This window comes from Lissotriton vulgaris, chromosome 1_2 (genome assembly GCF_964263255.1).
Source record: "Lissotriton vulgaris chromosome 1_2, aLisVul1.2, whole genome shotgun sequence".
In the NCBI taxonomy this organism is placed as follows: Eukaryota; Metazoa; Chordata; class Amphibia; order Caudata; family Salamandridae; genus Lissotriton; species Lissotriton vulgaris.
Genome location: NC_141686.1, coordinates 186,495,528 through 186,518,913, shown reverse-complemented (window position 1 = coordinate 186,518,913; position 23,386 = coordinate 186,495,528). Strand labels below are relative to the sequence as shown.

The window sequence follows — 23,386 nt, the reverse complement described above, 5'->3', positions numbered from 1 at the left end:
TAATGAAATAATAAAAATAATTAACTAAAATATAATTAAAAATACTTAAATAACATTTAAATTGTTAAAATATTAATTTAAGTTACAAAAAAACATAACATTTTATTTTTTAAAACATATATATATATATATTAACATAATATTAATAAAAAATATACAATATTCTTACCGTAGGATAGCGGTAGGGTAAAATTTACTATTACCACTCCAGTGAGTTCATTAGTAGGGAAAGCATTGGATAGAGTAGGGGTAAAAATTACTATTCCCACTCCAGTGAGTGCAACAGTAGGGAAAGCATTGGATAGCGTAGAGGAAAAAAATACTATTCCCACTCCAGAGAGTGCAACAGTAGGAAAAGAGTTGGATAGCGTAGGGGTTAAAATTACTATTCCCACTCCAGAGAGTGCAACAGTAGGGAAAACGTTGGATAGCGTAGGGGTTAAAATTACTATTCACACTCCAGAGAGTGCAACAGTGGGAAGCGTTGGATAGCGTAGGGTTAAAAATTACTGTTCCAACTCCAGAGAGTGCAACAGTAGGGAAAGCGTTGGATAGCGTAGGGGTATAAATTACTATTCCCACTCCAGAGAGTGCAACAGTAGGGAAAACGTTGGATAGCGTAGGACTTAAAATTACTATTCCCACTCCAGAGAGTGCAACAGTAGGGAAATCGTTGGATAGCGTAGGGATATTCATTACTATTCCCACTCCAGAGAGTGCAACAGTAGGGAAAGCGTTGGATAGAGGGAGGGTAACATTTACTATTTCCACGCCAGTGAGTGCAACCGTAGGGAAAGCGTTGGATAGCGTAGGGGTTAAAATTCCTATTCCCACTCCAGAGAGAGCAAAAGAGCCCCAGCAAAAGAGACTGATAGCCAGCCGTGATGGTTCGACCGAGACTGCTCTAAAGCCCTGAGGGATCTCAAAGATAGCATTAAAGCAAAGCCCAGGGATGCTACTCGGGTCGCGTCCTGCAGGAAAAAATATAAAAGTGAGCTGAGCAGGAGGAAAAAGGTATTACAAGCAGAAGATTGGGCGGACCTTAGAGAAGCTGGGGAAAAGAGGGACATGACCGAATTTTGGAAAATAATTAATAGACCCACATTCCAGGATGATTCGGCCCCCAAATTAGGAACGAACATCACACCCGACATGTGGATCAATCACTACAGGGGTCTATATAACCATGAAACAGACACCCAGTACGAAACAGGTAACACAGATCTAGGTCAGCTTGTAGTTTTCTCCTTAAAGGAAATTAAGGTCGGGATCGAGGGGCTATCTAAAAATAAAGCACCAGGCCCGGACGGAATCCCGCCTGACCTGTTCCTCAGTTCAGTGGAATTATGGGCCCCTATACTGACAGTCATTAACACTGCAATCCGTTGTGGCTTACCGCCCTCATGGTCCACTGCCACCATCGTCCCCATTTTTAAAAAGGGTAACAGGGACGACCCACAATGCTATCGCCCTATTTCCCTAATCGATGTTTCCGCTAAAAGTTTGGGAAGGGGGATACTAAACCGGTTGTCTGAGTGGACAGAAATAAATAAAATCATCTCAGACACACAGTACGGTTTTAGGAAGGGTCGTTCTACGAGCGACCAATGCTTGAATCTTCATATGTTAGCAGCCAAATACACTATGGCTAGTGATGAAGCCATTTATTTGGGATTTATGGATTTGGCAGCCGCCTTTGATCATGTTAACAGAGGTAAGCTCTGGAACATGATGACCACCATGGGGATAGAGGTTGGCCTCATTAACATATTAAGGGAATTGCACAGCAATACATCAGCACAAGTTAGATATAATATGCAGGGTGAATGCAGGGTTGTATCCTGGCACCTTTTTTATTTTCTCTTTATAATAATAATCTTGAACAGCACCTTTTACAGTTGGGCGCCGATTGTCCACGAGTAGGGTTGCGCCATGTTCCTGTGTTACTTTACGCAGATGACGCGGTCCTACTCGTGGCGCACACCAAAGAGTCAACAGATTTTAATTGATGGTTTTGTTTCCTTTACGGGTTCATTAGACCTTTTTGTTAATTTGAGTAAATCCTATGTTTTAAATGTTGGTAAAAAACCCTCTAACAAATGTATCTTTACAATAGGGAGTCATAAGATTGAGAAGGTCAAGTCATTCTCATATTTAGGTGTTCTGTTTGATGGGTTATTTAAATGTAACGCTCTGATAGAGGAACGTTGTCGCAAATTGATTGCCGCCAATGGGGCAATAGCTGGTTATGGCTGAAGGTTGGGGAGATGGTGCCCCGAACAGGTCATGATCCTGTATAACTCAGTATATTGCTCTAAAGTCACCTATGGGGCAGAGGTGTGGGGCTTTGCTAATGTCTGTCAATTGCAGAGGGAGGATAATAAACATCTACGATCCGTCCTGAAAGCCCCACACAGTGTAACAGCCTCAATAGCACACAGGGAGTTAAGGATCTCCCACCTTGAAGATTTGATAAAGGTTAAGCCAATTCTAGCCTGGCTAAAGCTCTGGACAAACCAAGAGGCGAGCCTAAGCAGGGAAATATTGAATGATTGCTTGGGCAGAGAAAAATGGTCGCGAATCCCGTGGCTGAGCTTTGTAAAATCTGTACTAGTAGCTCTGGGTCTAGGGAATCTTTTTATTGACCCGACCGCGATCATCCCTCAGCACAAGATAATTGTTAAAAAAGCGTTTTTTGTACACAAAGCCGCACAAAGAACAGAACAAGAAATGGCTAAAATTACGGTGGGTGCATCTAACCTTGTAAAGACCACAGAAGGAATGGAACCATATTTATATTTGCTACACAACGCACAGGAAAGGTTTTTAATGACCCGTTTTAGGCTCAATTTTTTACCTTATTTATTGGGATCACCACTAGGGTACTCACCCACTATTGAGCAGAGGGGAACCTGCGGCTGCGACAATAGGTCTCCGCAGGATTCCCTTCATTTTGCAGTAATATGTCCGTTTTATACGGAACCCAGACGTAGATTTTTGGTAGATATTTTAAAAAAATCAAATATTAAATGTGCAAAAGAGGCCTTGATTTTTTTACAACAGGCATCGGACCCACTAACATTGTGCTGCATTATCAATTTTATTAAAGTAGCTGTCCGATTATGAGCAATTAGAAGGGGGGGGAGGAACATGAGAATTCGGTGATTGGCTTTAATTGATCACAATGTTTATTTATTTTAATGTTTATTTACTTCACTGGGATTTTGTTGTTGTATTTACTTTGGGTTACATGTTAACTTGTTTGTTTGTTTTAAAAGGGATGAACTTAATGTATAATGATTGCTTGTACTTTTATGGTGATTTTTAATCATCGAATAAAGAACCCAAATGAAATGAGTGCAACAGTAGAGAAAGTACATATTTAATATATTAATAAAAAATAAATAAAATATCAATACCAATAAAAAATTAAATAAAAGTAATTACCAAATTTAATATAATATAATAATTAATCAATTAAAAAATCAAATACATATTCAATATTAAAAGTCATTAACTATTAATACAAATTAATTACCAAATAATAATTAATTAATTACAAATTAGTAATTAATTAACAATTAATTCAAAATAAATACCAATAAATAAATTAAAATATTTAATTATTAATTACAGTTAAATTATTTCCCACCCTATTCCCCTACAAACCCACAACCAATCACGGAAAATAAATTAATACAATTTACATAATTATCAATTAATTAATTAATTAAAATTAATTACCAATTAAAAATTAATTAATTACACATTAAAATTAATTAACAATTAATTAAAAATAAATACCAATATATACATTAAAATAGTTAATTAATTACAATTAAATTACTTCCCACCCTATTCCCCTATAAACCCACAACCCAGTACAGAATTAAATTACACAAAAATTAAATAACATAAAATGTATTACTTAAAATAAATTATAATAAAAATATACACTTTTCACACATATACTATAATAGAAAACACTTTAAAAAAATCGATATTATTAAAAATTTGATATATTTGAATACCTATATTATCTACTTCGATATTTTAACTTTCTATATTTATAAAAATCGATATTAAATTACTTACCTTAAATTCAATATTTTTGTTGCCTATATTCTGTCCATTCGATATTTTGTCCATTCTATATTTTGAAGTCGATATTAATGTAATTCGATATTTTGAACTCGATATTTTGACTGCATACCCTTTGAAAATCATGTGAAAGTCATTGGTCACTGAGGCCAGCGCAAAGTTCGGGAAGGAGATTGAACTGACACAGGAGTCATAAAGAACAAGATTAGTAGGCATATGACAGTGAGGCTGATACTCAGGTGTGATTCGATAATCACTCCTATGGAATGTGTTGCATGGCTATAAGCTTGAAGTCACTCCTGTATTACAGACATATTGCTTCCTGGACAAAGGACAGGACAGAGGACTGGGCACTGCAAAGTGGACAATCCACACAGCATGAACTTCAAATATTAAGACAATAAATCACATCTGTCCACAAATTGTCAAATGAGAGCTGTAGATTAGAGTGGGGAACGCTGCACAACCTCTGCCTGCTGTGATCAGGACTGAGGACTTAGGTCTGCTAGTTTCCCTGGTGGGTGAGGGGATGTCACCCAGGAGAATAAAGCCCATATGCCCTGAAGAGCCAGAATCTGCGAGCAGGAAGTTAGTGCTCTTGGAGGGTGCAAGGTCTACTGAATATCCTGCCAAATTGATCCCTGAAGCAGAGTGCGAGATCCTGGTCCACATCGAGACACTTGCATATGTTGTCAATGAATGTGACAGCAAAGAAAAGTCAACCAGAGATGAGAAAGAAAGCAAATGAAAGCAAAATAATATACAGAGGTATCGTAACAAGCATACAGAAGAGGAATGGAACTTTAGAATGCAAGGTAACCACAAGGAAAGAATTTACAAACATGAGGGCCGCAATAATGGGTGTGCAAAATTTTTGTTTGACTCTTAAATAATGAATCTACCCTGTTGTATGTTGTACGGCTTGTACCTTCCTCTCTACAACTTCGCATTTGTTGGCCAACATAAATGTCAGGATTGTGCCAGGCTGACTTGGTACATTCCCTAAAGACATAATTAGCTCTGTCCCTGCTAGCCAAAGTGCACCATCTGTAACCCCAGCCCTACAGGTTAAAAACTGTGTGTGCAAACTTAGAACATCACAAGCCACATCCCCCAAAGAATATATGTAGGCATATAATTACTGTGTATAGTGGGATGCCTACCTTGCACTCCCTACCCTAGGTTTGCCTACAGTTAGTGTTCAGTCAAATCCCTGCCAGGGTAGACTAACTTCACATTACCTGTGGGTAAGTGTCATCAGACTGCCTGTCTTAGAGTAGAGCTGGACAACCCCCGTGTAACCCTGCAGTATCAACGGAGTGCTCCTCTACCTAAACAAGGAAGTGGTTGTGATCTCTTGTGCGCTTTCGTTTGCTGCAGCCACCTTTGCACAAGCACTTTGAACTTCCAGAATCGCCGAGCAGAGTGCCATTTCTACTCCGCCCGGTTAGGCCATTTGCTAGCAGCCATATTGGGGCAGTTAGCAGTCCAGAGTCTGGATTGCTCCCAGGTGGTGGTGCCTATTTAATGCACGCCGCTTTGCTATCGCGCAGCGGACGTGGGCAGCGGCTGGCACATTTAAGGGGCTCCAAAGGCAAGCCTGTGCGACCCCGTTTGTGCCTGGCCAGCACCTAGTGCCGGCCTTGCTGCCCGTTTGAAAAGCTGGGGAGGGTATGCTGGACACAAGACTTGCTCCTCATTCTGGGTAGTAATTTATGTGAGAGTTCCTTCTGAAGCTAGACTTGAATGGTAGAAAAATGTGCTTCCCGAAGTTATCTCCGGACAGGCTCAGAAAGGGATGCAAATGTCACATGACAGTCCCTTTTTTAATGGGACATACTACTAGGCAGAAGTCCCTTTAATTTCTATCTTGAGGACGCTAACGATCCTGATAATATAAAACTGCAACACATTTTAAGTGGGGGGAACTCACCCAACTAGTGTCAGACCCTACTCATACCGCAGGACATACCCTAGACGGCATTTTTACTAACCACCCCAACATTCACTATCGAGGAGTCTTGCCACTCTCCGGGTCGGATCATGCAGATATATATTTTGATATCTATTCTTCCAGGCATCTCAAACTCAAACTGGAAAAACATCAATAGCTTAGAGCTAGACAGCTGTCTGAAAGTAATGTTGCATTCCTGGCACTCCTCCGCTGAAGAGGCATCAGCTGAATACACCGAATGGCTGGACTCGGCCTGTGGAACACTAGCCCCTGCTAAGAGGTGTTTTCCCCAGGGGGCATCACCATCGGCCCCCTGGTACTCTGACTGCTTAAAACTGCTTAAAGCTGAATGTAAACGTCTGGAACACATCTGGAGTAGAAGCTACACCAATATTACGAAAGAGGCTTATAAAGAAAGTCTCTCTTGTTACAAAAGAATGCTTCTTGATACAAAAAAGAAGTACTTTGGGGAACAGATTAGTAATGCCAAATCCTCCAAGGAACTTTATAAAACCATTGTAAAACTCACAACCCCTACTAGTGCTAAAATACGGAGTGGACCTGCATTCTGTGAGACTCTGGCCTCCTTTATTTTGCAAAAAGAGGACATTATTTTCCCCTCTTTCAGCAACATGCCAAAGGAGGACATCAAGGTGGGAGCTTGAGGCTTGTTAAATGACTCCAAGTTAATCCCCACTTTATACAGCTTTGCGACATTGGAGGCCCAAGATGCAATAACGTTCTTGTCGGCAATTCATTCTTGCTCACCGCTAGACCCATACCCCGTATCAGTGGTCAAACTTGTCCCGAATACTATCAGGTCGGCCCTTGCTCCAGTCTTTAATATTTCCTTTAGGACGGGTCTGTTTCCCAAGGCCTGGAAAAAAGCTTCAATCCTTTCTAACTCAGACCCTAGAGAGCCAAACAACTACAGACTCATCTCTCGCCTTCCGTTGCCGGCGAAGATGATAGAAAAGGAAATGAACTCTCAATTAAGTTCCTTTCTTAAGACCAATGGTCTACTAGACCCAACACAATTGGGCTTCCGTGATGAACACAGCACTAAGCTGGTTCTGATTAAATCTACTGAAGAAATTAGAGAGGCACTGGTTCAGGGAGCAGCCGCGATTCTGATTATGCTGGATCTCTCGGCGGCCTTCGACACGGTCCACCATGAATTGCTATTGGACCAGTTAGTCAAAAATGGGGTTCAAGGCGAGGCCCATGCCCTTCTAAAATCTTTTCTCTTGGATCGGATCAAAACACTGGACCTGGACAGGGATCACTTGAGGCCTTTCTCCAGGCCCGGTGGCGTTCCAGAGGGTTCAGCGCTTAGTCCTACTCTGTTCAACGTTTACGTGTCCCCGCTGGCAGCCCTTCTACGATCATTTGGACTCCAGCTGACCTCCTATGCCAACGACAAACAAAACGTGTTGTCAATCCAGAAGGGCAATGAGGCTGAGTCTGACCAGGACTGTCATGACTGGATTGTCATGACTGGGTGCAAGGAATCACAAGCTGGATGTCAGCAAATTGCCTGCAAATAAATTCAGGGAAAACTGAGGTGATCATCTTTGTCAATTCCTCAAATCGATGGTCACCCGATTGGTGGACTGAAAACATGGGCCCGGCCCAAGTGCCTACGCTTAAGGTGAAGAACTTGGGGGTGATTGTGGATTCATTACTCTCCTTTGGGGGGCAGATTAGTTGAGTTGTTTCCTCCTGTTTCCATCTTCTCAGGATTTTGAGGAAAATTAAATTTCTTCTTCCTGAAGACTGCCTCAGAACAGTAGTCACAGCTCTCATTTTATCCCGACTTGATTACTGCAACGGCCTTTATCTCAACATCTAAAAAGACACCTTAATTAACTTCAGGTCGTGTAAAATGCAGCAGTCAGGGTCTTCTTGGGTATCCCAAGGTTTGTTTCCGTGAAGAAGAGACTTCGAAACCTCCACTGGCTGCCAGTGAAACAACGCGTGGAGTTTAAGGCCCTCTGTAATGGTCTTTAAGGCTCTGAAAGGAGCTGGACCAGCTTATATGAGACAACATCTCCAATGGTATGTTCCCGGCAGAGTATTGTGCTCAGCCGATGCCAAACAAATACAAATTCCATGAGTTAAAACAGCCAACTGGGGGGGCAGGAGTTTTTTCTGTTGTGCCGCAAAGGCTTGAATGCCCACCTCAGAAGTGGAACCAAGCTACTTCCTTTTAGAATGGGGCTGAAAACCTGGCTTTTCTCCTGTCCAGTAATCAAGTAGGCAGCTCCCAACACCAGGACACCTTAGGGTAGCAGTACGCTTTACAAGTTTTATTAGCATAACATAACATAACATATGGGGGACCATGGTGATGGAGAATTGTAATTCCAGCTTCCAGTACAAGATCTGTAATTTTAAGCAGGGAAGCCAAGGAAAATATCTAGTGGCCGGGGCAAGCCCTTCAAGACACATAGTGCATTGTGCAGTGGGATAAGAGCAGTTCTGATCAACTGTAGATCACTTCCCAAAAACACTGAGGACATCTGGCTTTTACTAATGGATAATGATTGGGGTTTGGTGTTCCTTACGGAAACTTGGCTGAACAAGGACACCCTCCTGTCTTTAGCAATAGCAATTCCCCATGGTTCCAGGATAGTTTGTGTGGGGAACAGCCATTACAACGCGGGCATAACAACGCACTACCATTACAACAAAACTTTTACCACGCATAATCCATAACAACGCATGCTATTACAATGCATGCCATTACAACGCAGGTGCTTTTAGGTGCTATTAAACGCATGCCATTACAACGTAAGTATGGGTAAGTATTTAATTTAAATAACTGTTATTTTTTTAATTACATTTTTTATTAGTTTATATACAAATTAATATTAATTTAAAAAATGAATTACATTTAATTTCATTTAGTATATAATGTAATTAATAGTAGTTTTTTTGCATTTTTTCTTTATTTAATATAGTAATTAATGTTAAATATACAAAACAATTAAATTATATTTAAATTATTATTTAATTCTATTTAATATTAATTAATAAAATAATTATTTTTAATTTAGTAAGGGAAAGTATTTAAAATAATTAATATTCATTTTTATAATAATTTAATTTAATTTAATTTAAATTTAATTTAACATATTAAAAATTAATGTTAATAAATAAAAATATAAACTTAAAAATGTTTTGAATATTAAACCCATACACTATCCAACATTACCCTAATATTACACCCTGTGGAGTTAGAATAGTCATTTTAACCCCTACATTATTCCAACACTTACCCTACTATTACACCCCCATGGAGTTAGAATAGTAAGTTTAACCCCTACACTATCCAACACTTACCCTACTATTAAAACCCCTGGAGTTAGAATAGTAATTTTAACTCCTACACCATCCAGCACTTACCCTAATATTACACCTCCCTGGAGCTAGAATAGTAATTTTAACCCCTACACTATCCAACACGTACCCTACTATTACACCCCCCTGGAGTTAGAATAGTAAGTTTAACCCCTACACCATCCAACACTTACCCTAATATTACAACCCACTATTAAATTTAATTAATATTATTTTAATCAAAATTTAATGTAATTACAATTATTACATTAATTATATTTAATTTTATTTTATTTTCATGTAAAATATTTAAAAATAATTTAATATAATAATGTGAATAATATTTTAATGTATTGTGGCGGGCACATCCTGCATTTTTAGCATTGTGGCGGCCGGTGCCCTCAGCACCACCCGCCACAATGCTAAAAATGCATTAAAGCATTTGCATAGACAAAGCGGCAGGCACCGCACGGTGCCTGCTGCTTTGTCTATGCAAATGAAGGGGGGTACCACAGGTACCCCCGTGTGCACCCACCACCTCTCTTTCACTCTGGGGGCCCGCAGGAGGCCTCATGAGTGAAGACCGCATGCCTTTCTGCTGCCGCGGAAAGGCATCACAAGAAGCCCATTGTAGTATGGCTGGCGATGTCTGAAGGACACCGACACCATATTAATCCTTTTCCGCCCCGGCCTCAAGGCGACCGGGGCGGAAAAGCAGCGGACGGTCTTTCCGGCTGCCGAGGTCCCTCCCGCCATACGAATATGGCAGGGGGGAATTCCAATGCGGATGTCGGGTGGACTGCCAGCCTGGCGGGGGCAATCCGCCCGACATCCTAATGGGCCCCTAAGTTTTTTCTATTCCTGTCCGTTGCTGGCCTATTAAGATATAGACTCCCAGATTGCCCAATCCCTTATTTGTGGGAGCTGAGCAATCTGATTGCGCAAAAATCATTACAATACTCTTATTGTATGGCGTTAGGTGATTTTAACCTGCATGTGGACGGCGCCTCATGTCTCCATGCCTCGCTCTTAGTGCAGTCTCTTCAGGGTGCAAACCTTCCACAACATGTTTTCAGGCCCACACACAGAGCAGGCCATACTCTTGACCTAATTTTCTCTAACATCCATTCTATTCAAGTGGAGAACCCTCAATGTATGACATGGGAGACCACTTTCTAATCTCTTTCTCATTCGACATAGGCAAAACGCAGGAGCCGGGTCAAAAACAATTAAAGATGGGTAGGAACTTGAAGAGAGTTAGTGCAGACCCAGTGGGTCCAATGATTACTAACAGTGACCAACCACACTTCGGGGATCCTAACACAGATGCAGTACTGTTTAATGCTAGGATCTCTGCTTCACTTGACGAGGTGGCGCATTAAAAACTCCTAAATCTCAGAGAGAGTCCCCTTCAGCTATCTGGGTTTCGGAGCAACAAAGATGTAAAAGATTGGAAAGGCGATGGAGGAAGGAGTATACTCAAGAAGCGAATCAGGAGTATGATATAGCTCTAAAAAATCTTTGTAAAATGATGGGAGTGACAAGGAAAGAGTACTTTGTTAGACAGATTGAGGGTGCAGAGCACTCAAGCAAAGAGAATTTCAGGATCGTCAGATCCTTTACCAACCCTATTGTGGCTGAAGGGAAAATCCTGCCCTCTTTAGAGTTATGTTCTAATCTTTCCAACGTCTTTGAGAAGAAGATTAAGCATGTATGCTCTTATTTCACATCTGAAGTGTCATTATTGATTCCCAAGGCTCCAATAACCGGTATGTCCGATGGTACGTTTACAGAGTTTGCCCATATTTCCCCACAAGAATCCAAGGCTGAAATCTTGAGGTGTAAATCGGGATGTCCCATCGACCCTTGTCCTCCCAAGATTTTCAGATTACTTCCTCACTGGATTAATCCACCACTGAATGTCATCTGGAATACCTCATTGTCCAAGGGCATCTTTCCTAATGTCTGGAAAAAGGTGCTCCTTCTGCCTCTCTTGAAAAAAGCTAACGCAGACCCCAAGGAGCTTGGGAATTATTGCCCTATTTGTTACCGGCTCTGGCAAAAATGTTAGAAAAAATAACGCAGCGCCAACTCACAAAGTATATCGCCCACCATGATATCCTTCACGTCACTCAGTCAGGCTTTCGGACAGGATCTAGCATGGAAACAGCCTTGGCGTAGGTGCCAGAATCTATTAGAATGTCAATGGATGCAGCAGTGTTGGCTATTCTGATCCTTTTGGATCTGTCTGCCGCCTTTGACTTGGTTACTCATTCCATACTGCTAAATGGGCTTGAACAGATTGGTGTCCGGGGTACAGCCCTTGCTTGGATTCAGTCCTACCTTCAGTCCTACCTTCAGAATCACCTAACCCGCTACGATGTGGGGTACCACAGGGTTTAGCACTAACCCCCTGCGCTTTAATATCTACTTGGTACCACTCTTCAATCTGATTGACACCTGGGAGTTGAAGGCTGTTTCATATGCAGATGATGCACAGCTGATATTCTCTTTTAAGGATCAGTCAAGGGACTCATTTGCAAGATTAATGGGTTGCCTGAAAGACATCACCAGCTGGATGAACAACAACAAGCTAAAATTAAATGCTGACAAGATGGAGATCATGTTCTTTGGTCAGCCCTCCCCCTGCTCGCGCAGGACTCTGGGTGTGGGCTGACTTAGGAAATCCACCCTGTCCGGCTAAGGAAGCTACAAATCTGGGTGTCAAGTGGGACTCCGTTCTATGCTTTGAATTCCATATACACCATGTCTCATAGGTCTGCTTTGGCAAGCTGAGAACTTTAAAAAAATTCTTGCACCTTTTGCCAGAGGACTCCAGGAGGACAGTAGTTAATGTGACAGTGACATCTCATCTAGATTATACGAACAGTCTGTACCTGGGACTCCCCAGCTATCTGATTCACAGCGTTCAGATGATTCAGAACGCAGCAGCAAGACTTATTCACAGAGTGCCGCTCGGTCAGCACATTTCCCCTCATATTAAGCTCCTTCACTTGCTTCCGGTTGCAACACGCATAAAATTCAATGCCTTGACCCTTGCTTTTCAGGCAATGCACAACATTGGACCTATATACCTCAGAAAGAGACTCCTTCTGTATCAATTGGCGAGCACTCTTAGATCAAATTCCAAGCACCTATTATGTGTTCCACGATTTTCCAAGGCCAGAAAGGGAGGAAGGGCTTTCTCTATCAGGACAGCTATGCCATGGAATGCTCTTCTTTTTTGTCTTTGCATGTATGAGCTGCTTACAGAAGAGAAACGGCCCCTGGACCCAATGGTCTTACCAGCGAATTCCTTAAAGCCTATATGCCACAATTGGGGGAATACCTGCTGGGGGCATTCCATACAGCAATTACAGAGGAAGGACTTCCCCCAGATTGGAGACATGCTGAAGTCATTTCATTCCCTAAGCCGGGGCGTCCACTGGTGGCTCATTCTTCATATTTCCCAATCCCTCTACTTAACATTGAGGTTGAACTTCTCACTAAGGCCCTGGTTAATTGATGGATGGCTCTCATGCCTCACCTGGTTCATTCGCTGCAGATGTTTAATCATATTATGATGCCTACCACTTGCGGACCCATCCTATTCCAGCGAGAGGTGGGTGATGGGTGATATCTCTGGACTGGACCTACTTTATAGTGGGAAGCACATGGGCACCCTTCTCCCAATGACAAGAGTAGTGGTGCAGGTACTGAGACAATCCCTCCGTAAAATGGTCTAGTGGGGGTGCTTGACGTGGAAGATGCCACTGTGGAGAGGCATCATCTTCCCACAGGTAGCTAAGCTGATGGGATTCTTGGGGTAGGATCATAATGCCATCTCTTCACTGGGCGACCTTCATCATGCTTAAATCTTTCCAGGAGCTCCAATCTGAAATCATGATGCATTGCAGCCAATTTTACAAATTCTTGCAGCTGTGTGATGCTATCTCCTACTATGTGTGCAACCTTTTAGATCTCCCGGAATTCAGTGTGCTAGAGGACAACCTCCTAATGGGTGATTTAGATAGCCGTAAAGTTCCCAAAATGAATTGCTCCTTGGTCCCTAACAGCTCCACTACGATATATGCCCTCTGAGTGGCATGGCAAGCCAACATTGACAATGTATATACAGATGATTGGACAGAGGCTCAGCAGGCCCCTGGTGGTGTGGCGATATCTTCCTGCCTGAAACTGATCCAATTAAAATATTTACATATAGCATACTATATGAGAAGCCACTTTTGGCTCCTGGGTCTCATAGGATCTTTCACATGCCTCCATTGTGAGGCAGAGAAAGGCATGTTCATATATATTGTGTGAAGCAGCAGTGCATTGACATGATCTGGTAGGGGGTGGTGTCTTGTTTGGCTGCAGATCTAGCATTACCCATTTCATTTGTCCCAAAACTGCTTCTCCTCCACATCAGTGAGGGAAAAGGCGTAAATCATTATAAACGCCATTGGACGCGACAGTGAAAAACCAGTGCGCCACAGTCTCTGGGAGCATTGAAGTGCGGGACTCAAAATAGCAGTAATTCAGGCTAGAGAACTCTCCTCGGAAACATCAGAAGATTTGGTAGAGGTGGGCAGATTCTCCGGGCTTGTTCTAGGAGCCACAGCACTACAATTAGATGCTGACCTCAGACACTATGGCAAAGAAATACTGGGTAATGCAACACGATCTGGAACTGACACTGTATAAGATTTTAGATGCTGCATTGGAGTTGGAGGGGCAGTTGCCGGGGGCTTTCTGTGCATACGTTTGGATTTTACATGTTTTTGGGGTCTCATCCTGCAAAGTCCCATGTATGAACATGGACCATCTGGGTCCTTTTGCATGAAACAAAAAACAATAACATTTGATTTGAAAAAAAGAGGGACACAGGCACCACCAACATTATGCACCTCCCTGGAATTATTTAACAATACCAACCTACCTCTTCCAGGCAATTGAAACCCTGACCCCGAGAAAGGTGAAGCTTCTGCTCTTGGGTTCTGGCATGCAATGACCACTTGTATTAGTTTCTATGGCTGCAATGGCAGTTTGGGTAATATAAAACAAAGACTGATACACATATTGAACTTTGGTAGACCTGACAGCCTTAGCATGGTCTCCCCCCACCTTTTATCTTCCTTCCTACATTTATAACCTTGTTTTTGCTGGAATTAGGACTCTGCACACTTTAGCACTGCCAAATAGTGCTAATGTGCTTTTGCTGTCTCCCCCAACAATGGTATTATTGCTTCATTGTATTTGGAATGTTTAATTTACTTATGAGTTCCTAGAAAAGTGCACTACATGTGCACTAGACCTGTACAATTCAGCAACTAGTAGATCGGTAGTACTGATTGTGCCAACGACATAAGTACCCCCTTAACTATGTCTCAGGCCAATTGTACGCCCTAGGTAGCCCTAAGGGCAGGTTGCTGTGTAAGAAAAAGGTAGGACATGTACTCTTAGATTTTACATGTCATGGTAGTGACCAACAACTCAATTCGTTTTCACTATTGTGAGGCCTACTTCTCTCATCGGGTAACACTGGGAATTCCTTAACATGCTTTTAAGCTGTAATTCCAGATTTTAAAAAAGTATCTGCTTTATGGTTTATATCTTTGGAATTACAAGGATACACCCTCTTTACTTGTAATGTTGTAAATACCATTACTATTTTAGAAATGCTTGTTTTATATCTCTGCTCCTAGCTGTGTGTGCCGTACAGGCTGCCTCCAGTACACATTTGGGGTGGGTGACAGCTACACTCCTTCTAAACAGCCACAAACACAGGGAGGATGTGTGTGTCTGAGTACCCAGCTACATACATCCGCAGTTCGATGGGCTCTTCCTGGGCAGGTTGGGGAGAAGGGCTGACACTTACAATTCAATAGGTAGTGGGCAGACCCCACATAAAAGGCTGATTACCCTTCACTGAGAGTATGAAGGCCAAGCTGGGAAGATAGGAATTTGTGAACTTCAAAGATCCCTCTTTGAAGTCACCTTCACTTCAAAGGCACATTTGGGTATATGTACTGGGTCTCCTACCCAACCAAAGTAGTATACCTGAGAACCTGTGACTTCTCTGCCAGGAAGAAGATGAACCACTGGGCTGCTAAAGGGTTGCCACTCTGCTGGATCTTCTTGATGCTGATCTCTTCCCTTACTGTGTTGCCCTGTTGCTGCCACACTCTCTCTGACTGGTTGAGAAGTACTGGACCTGCATCACTTGAACCCAGAGTAACTCTAAGGGTTTGCTGGCTTGCCTCATGTTGCTTAAGTCTCTGGGACACAAAACACTTAGGCCTCTTCTTTTCCAACCCTTAGGCTCATCTGCTGGTGAATCTGTCCTGCCAAGAGGTGCTAACCCAGTCCTGGACCTAGGGGCCTGCTGCAGTGTTATCTATGTGTCATCTGCTGCCACTGGAATCAGGTCGGCACATTAGACCTGGAGTTGTCGCATCGCGCTTAGTCTTGCTGCAATGCATGATCGGAGCTTTGCTCACAGGCCTCGTCGCATCGCCCATGCTGCATCAGAGAATGCAAAAGCATCACTTGGCTGCACCCCTTCTCTGTCCATGCATACCTATTATCAAGGTACTTTTGTTCAGCAGGTCTAAGTTGGTGCCTGCATCCGGCCCTCGTTCCCTCGTGGTCTACCTGAACTTTTTACTTAATCCCGGTCCGGCACAACCAGTTAACCCCTTTAAGAGCAATTTGCTTTTAAGCGGTACTTTGACATGTATTCCTTCAAAATTCATATCTCAACTTCTACATAGTTGATTTTCTTTGTTTTTGTCTTGTCTTATTTATAAAGTCTTACTTTATGTTTCTAAACTGTAATGGCTTATTTGTCATTGTTTCCACTGTTTCACTGTTTTACTGTTTAAGTGGTGCATACAACCTCTTTACACATTGCCTCTTAAAATAGGCCTGATTGCTCTGGCTAAGCTACCAGAGGGTGAACAGAGGATAATTTATATTGTGTTATGATTTATCCTGACTAACATTGTGGCTCCTACTCGGACAGAGTGCATGCTCTTCCATCCACATACCTTACTTCCAACAAATTTTAATACATAATTTAAAACTTTCAAAACGCAAAGTTCACTATTATAACTACTGCATTCTGGTACTACTCCTAGTGATTCTAATGGTTCTGTAATGTTACCTTACAACAAGTGGCTGGTATTATTCATGTGGTGACACCATTAAAAATCAGCAAGCCTGGCTTCTATGTAATTACACTCCCTTATAATGTGCTGCTTCTTCCCGTACAGGTGGATGGAATTGTCAATTACTGGGTTCAGGAACCACTAAGGCTGGAAAGTGATATGGACGCATCACCAAATATATATCCAGCTACCTGTATGTATATGTTTGTAATTTAATGTATTGTATTCAGTAGTGTAATAAAAGTATGTTCCTTTTCAGAAGAAAACACAATGGCTGCTGTGTTTCACTACTCTGAGAGAATCAAGTACTACAATGACGTGCTTGGTTTCTAATAAGAGGACGTTTGATGCTTTGCAACAATCACAATACTTCTTACAGTGAATCTTCTTGCCAGAACAAGTTTTGATTCTGTCATATAGAACTCACTGAAACAACATGGTGCAATAGCATGCTTAAAGAGATGTTGAGCACATTTTTGGTTCGGTCTAACATGAGTCACCTACTTAAGGTTTGACATGTTCACCCTAGCTTCATAGTGAGATTTCCAGTTACTATTATTCTAAATTCGCTGGTATCAAATTGTGCTTTAACTTGATAGCTTTAAATCTACAGAACAAGTGCCATTTTCTGTAAGCCAGAGCACAAGCTTAAAGTGGTAGAGGACATGGTATAATACTGTATGGATATTTCTGAAACACCAATGATTGAACTTACACTGGTCCACCACGCTTCCACCACAACGTGTAAAAAGGCTTACAGAAACTATAAGTTGTATTCTGAAACTTTAATGTTTTCCCAGCATATCTTCAAGAGCTACACAGTAGCTCTTGATTTCATTTTGTTCACATGAATTCATTCATCGATGCTTTAATGTTAACCCCATTCTCAAATGTAGATGTTTCTATGAAGCCTCGTGAGATATTTGACCCACCAAGTATCAGATCACAGGGCCCGATTCACAGAATGATCTTAAGACTCAATCCTAAACTTACTACTATTTTGGTATTCACAGAATCCACTAACTACTTTTGGCATTCACAGAATGAACTTACTACTTTTGTTATTCACAGAAGTTAGGATTTTTTCTTAAGTTTGTCTTAAGACATACTTAAGACAGACTTAAGACAAACTTAAGACAGACTTAAGACAGACTTAAGACAGACTTAAGACAAAATCCTAACTTAAGTCTGTCTTAAGTCTGTCTTAAATCTGTCTTAAGTTTGTCTCAAGACAAACTTAAGACAAAATCCAAACTTCTGTGAATACCAAACGTAGTAAGTTCATTTTGTGAATACCAAAAGTAGTAAGTGCATCCTGTGAATGCCAAAAGTAGTACGTGCATTCTGTGAATACCAAAATAGTAGTAAGTTTAGGATTGAGTCTTAAGTTCTATCTGTAACTCGGGCCCACAGACTCCAGCTTTTTGTGTTTACATCAGGGTTTATGGATTGATTTACATTAGTTGTTATGCATGTGGAAATGCAATTTGGCAGCAATACATTAATGGAAGTCAATTAAGTGTCATCAGGGCATGAACCACTACCCCAGCGTTTGCTCCTCGCTACCCCAATACCGCCCATGTTATCTCTGCTCAAAAAGGGGGAATGAAGTCATCAGACAGAGGATATAAATTAAACAGGACTCCAGGTATTCTGCTTATGTTCTGGACTCAATAATACTGCAGTAAATGAAGCTGCACATGTGTGGAACCATAATGTGGGGTACTAGAAACAGATATGCATCCAGTGCCGCTCAGAATGGTAGGGATACGGATCCATCCAACTGTTATGAGGGCATATAATGTGAATCACTCAAAATTGCAGGTTTAAAACAAACTGGGGAATTACATCATGGGAGACAAGAGGCCTTAGAGGTTATTCTGCAGAGTGAAATTGCCATGCAATTATATTGTTAAACACTAATCACAAATCAAACAAACAATCAAAAACTGGACAGAGTTATTTGTGTTTCATGCAACATATGATGACTACATTTAATGACGTTTAGGGATAGAAAGCTATTACAAATTGTGTATGTAATCTGCAGCAGAAACATGGAATTCAATTCATATTTGCTTGAAGGGTCTGGAGGAGTTGGGAGGTTCCCTATGGTTTATCCTATCTCTAAAGGTTTTGGATTTAAGGTCCAGTAGTTATGGTTCTGTGGATGTCTTGAATATGTTATGGGCCTCTTAATCTATACATAAAGGACTTACCTCTGCTCCAAGCCAAGAAACCCTTGAATCAAATCGCCTGTAACACGCATTTTTATACTGAACCCAGCCAGCTTCACAGTTACCTTTAGCACACAAGCAAGTTTCCTGGGCACCTGCAATAACTGGCAGAGAATAATGTGTAGGAAGAAAAAAAAATGTAAGTAATTGGCAGAAAGATGGGGTTATTATTATGCAAATGAATGCAATTTTCACAATTTTAAAATGAATAAAGCCATTCGCTATTCATACATACACAACATTTCCATAAGAGTCTACCTTCTCAGTGAAATAAACAAGGAAAGAAGGATCGTATCTGGTAAAGGAGTGGGAGAGAGAGTGATGTGAAGGCAAGGGGGGAATTAAAACCAACAAGGGTGAAGGAGACATACGGATGTCAGTGATCCAAAACCCAAGACATCTTTATGTTATGTTTATGTTGCTGTATAGTACTATAATAATACATGAGCATAGTGATGCAATGTTACAGTGGTGCATATGTATAATCACACAATCCACATTGTTGGAAATGTGCCATTTCGCTAGGTTCAGCCCAGGATTTTGCCTTCTGTTGCTGAACCCGTTTTTGTTGGCAATAGACCTTTGTGCACATTGCTCCTGCTAACCAGTGGTAAAGCACTTCTGCTCCTCTCTCTAAACATGATAACATTGCTATACCTGATTGACACATTTAGTTTACCTGTATGTCCCTAGTACATGGAACCCAGAGCATTTAAGTTAAATATTATCAGGGGGCTTCAGCATTCATTGTGTCACCCTCTAAAGTAGCATTGTATTATGGGTATAATGTTTTAAACTGCCATTTCAGCCTCGCAAAATAAACCTTTTAACAGCCCTAAACCATCCTTTTTAGTAGTTAGAAGTCACCACTAAGGTAGGCCTTAAATGCCCGTTGGGTGAGGCGCATTGCATTAACAAGGTAGTACATGTATATTTAATGCTTTACATTTCCTAGCAGTAAAATGCTGATTTTGACTATAGCAAAGCTGGCACTGCTATACCAAAAGAATGAGTTACATTATAACAACCTATAACACTTAACTTCAGTTAAATTCAAAGTCCCATTTTAATAGTGTTGCACAATACAATTTAATGGTAGTCGCATTTGATATCACCATTTTGGAAAAGACACTGTTAGAAAGTTGACATTGTCCTGCCTAAACCAAATGTGCCTTTCTGTCAGGGACCAGTGCCACCTGACCCTTGTGGCTCCCCTGGGGTTATATGTATTGCCATATGAGTGGACAAATGGCCTTTTCCTCTCCCTAACAGGTTGGACTGGGGGGGTTGTACTCAGTCCATCCCTGATTTCAAAGAAAGCTCACACTGTCACTAGCTATGCAGCTCACACATGGGCCTCCCTGTACTTTGTCTCTCAAGTTAGGCTGGCACTAAACCCAGTAGAGGGGAAAGGAACTGACCAACACTAACTTTGGGGTGGGAAAAGGCTTACCCCTTTTAACAGGCTTGCATAAAAGTTGAATCCACAGGCCTTTCCTCAGAACATTTCCAGACCAGAGTGGATCAGAAGGAGTACCATAACTACCAGAGGAGGGAGTGGAGAGAGAGTGTGTCTGGACGGACTGAAATAAACTTACCAACCTAAGAAGAACGCAGGTTAAAACAGCACTGCATGGCCTTTTCATGACAGAATACCTGAGGGCCAATGCGCACCTCAGGGTCTGATTGGTTGCAACAAACCATTCATTTTTCAGAACGATAAGATATTCAAAACGGACTAGTTGCTCATTTCGTGGCACTGTACCAGAGACTGGTTAGTTCGGATAATAAAGACTGCCACCCAGATAGCGCAAGATCTGAAAATAGACATCCAAAAATTGGAGGCACAACTGAAGACCTATCAATCCCATGCTGTGTTGAAAAAACGTGTGGAAGAACTAAATCAACAAACGCCAGAGTTTGAGATCACTCTCAAACAAAGTAAGTTCAACAAACTTAAAAAGAATATGGAACGCTTCACCCATGAGAGGGCCTATCCATACACAAGGGATGACTATGTACCAAAGGACTTCAACAGTGACCAAGACAGCAACACCTCAGACACCAGTTCTAACGTTTCCTACTTAAGCAAGAGGAACTCTTTTAAGAACTAGGGAGGAGATCAACAATACCAAAGACGGTATAATCTGAGACAAAGTGGATGGGGTAACTACCAAGGCCCCCTTGCTTTCCAACAATATACATATGGACCTCCACCAATGGGGGGTGCACACCAACAATGGGCACCCGATTACGATTATGGCTCCTACGGGCCACCACCTTTTTTAGGATCACACCCGGGACCCAGACTGGGCAGAAACAGGAGAGGCAACAATGTGCACTGGTAAATGTAAGAACAGAGGACCCACACGTCTCGACAAGGAGCTTGGCGGGCTCACTCAACAACCAGGCGTCCACCAGCACGAGGGGCAACTACTGGTGAATATCACAAAACTCAAACTCATGGATACTCAAAGAAGGGTCCTAGAAAAAGGCTAGGGTTTTGTACCCACAAACAGGCTGGACAAATTCAAGATCCATGACGAAATGCAGGAATTTATAAGGAAACTAAAGCGACGGCCTTTCTTCAAAGAGAAGAGTACCACCGCAACTGAAACATCAGATACAGGCTTACGGCTCAACTCAACCTTCACTCCATCAGACTCCTCACTACCAGTGGATCTACTGACGTTTGAGAAGGCAGTGTTGGAAGACCTAGGACAAATGACCACGGATGGCCAGACTTCCTTTCAGAATGCCACCAAAATGGAGAAGGAAGCCATACAACAGTTAACAAACAACAAAGAGATAACCATGAAACCAGCTGATAAGGGCGGGGCAATAGTAATCGAGACGGCAACGGCCTTTGACAATGAGTGCAGGAGATTATTGGGAGACAGGAGGAACTCCGCAATTCTAGAACCCTTATGAATCCAGATCACAGGGATGGTGGAAGAAGCTCTGGCACACAAAAAAGGAGCTGAGTTTCTGATCCAGAAATCACCTATGACACCATGTTTCTACACAATCCCCAAGATACATAAAGCCCTGGTAAAACCACCAGTCCGCCCCAACAATTCCTGGCATAGGCTCAATTTTGGAGCCCCTGTCTGAATTTGCTGACGCCTTCCTCCGCCCCTGATGCAACAAACTAACACCTACCTGAAATACACAAAAGCAGAACTAAAGCTACTACAAGACCAGACCTTTGACCCTGAGCGACAACTACTCTTGGGACTCGATGTAGAGTGTGTACACCAGTCTGCCCCATGATGAAACACTCAACATTATTGAGGATATTCTTTTTTCTAACCCTTGGGAGTACCAAACACCAAGGAATCTAGTAATGTAATGCATTAATTTGGCCCTAACCAAGAACTTTTTCTAGTATGAAGACACTTTTTACTTACAGAACCATGGGACCAGCATGGGGAGCACTTTTGATCCCAGCCTGGCTGGTCTCTATGTACATCATCTGGAGACTTGCAAAATTCTCCATCAGGATAACCCTTTCAGGCACAAGATTAAGACCTGGAAGAGGTACATTGCCGATGTGCTGATCATTTGGGAAGGGGACATCCCATCAACCGAACAATTTATGGAGTGGCTCAACCAGCAGAACTTCAAGTTTATCAGCACCACATCACGGGACCAACAAGTGTTTCTGGACCTGAACATTTACTCGGAGGGTGGATCATTGAAGACCACACTTCAAACCCACTGCAAAGAACTGTCTGTTGTTATACAACAGATTCCGCCCGTGTCATCGTCCGTTATGGGCAGTTTCTTCTTTTTTCTTCGGAAAAACTGTACAAGCCTAACAGACCGAAAGAAACAGGCCTCAGATTTGAAGACCAAACTCTCCCACCGGAACTATCCCGCCCCCATCATTGACAGAGCAATGAAGAGGGTGCGCAATAACAACAGGGAGGCCCTTTTGGAAGACAACGTTCCCAAAGATTCAGAGGCAAGACCAATCTGCGTGACAACCTACAATACCCATTCCAACCGGATATCAAAAATTGGGAACAGGCATTAGAAAATCGTAAATTGGGGTAACCTGAACCTTGAGAAACCACTGTCCGCTCACAAGAGGGGTAGAAACCTCAGGAACATGCTGGTCCATACACGACCACACGCAAGCCCTGTCGTGACCACCCACAACTGACCCAACTACCAGTCCAAGGCCAGCACCCTTGTGGCAACTGTAGCACATGCCACATGTCCAAGAAAAGCAGATGAGTCATATTCAGGAATGGCAGTGATTGGCAGCAAAGAAAATTCACCAACAAACCTGATACAACCTAACTGAGGAAAAATTGAAGTGCCAATGATATATGATGAGGGGGGCAAGCCCAGACTTGGCGCTGCACAAGTGGTATATCGATTTCGTACATACTACACTGGGGGCATGATTACGATGGCTGAGACACCGCCACCTATAGTCTTTTGGTGGCAGTCTCCCGTCATCTGAACCACCTTCACAGCGCGCCACATTTGGATTGCTGTGGCCATGTCTGAACTGGGGTGGCAGAGTGGGCTAAAGAACATTGATGGATTAAACCCAGATCTGTTGACTGGGT

The 23,386-nt window shown here is 42.1% G+C and overlaps 1 protein-coding gene across 1 annotated transcript in view; it reads right to left on the bottom strand.

The window, feature by feature from the left end:
* The window catches only part of LOC147734867 (galactose-specific lectin nattectin-like), a 90,010-nt gene that overhangs the window by 38,059 nt on the left and 28,565 nt on the right, over positions 1-23,386 (bottom strand). Inside the window, exon 3 of the mRNA XM_086953654.1 lies at positions 18,786-18,907. Coding sequence (XP_086809780.1) covers positions 18,786-18,907 — 122 coding nt within the window. The remainder of the gene's footprint in view (positions 1-18,785; positions 18,908-23,386) is intronic.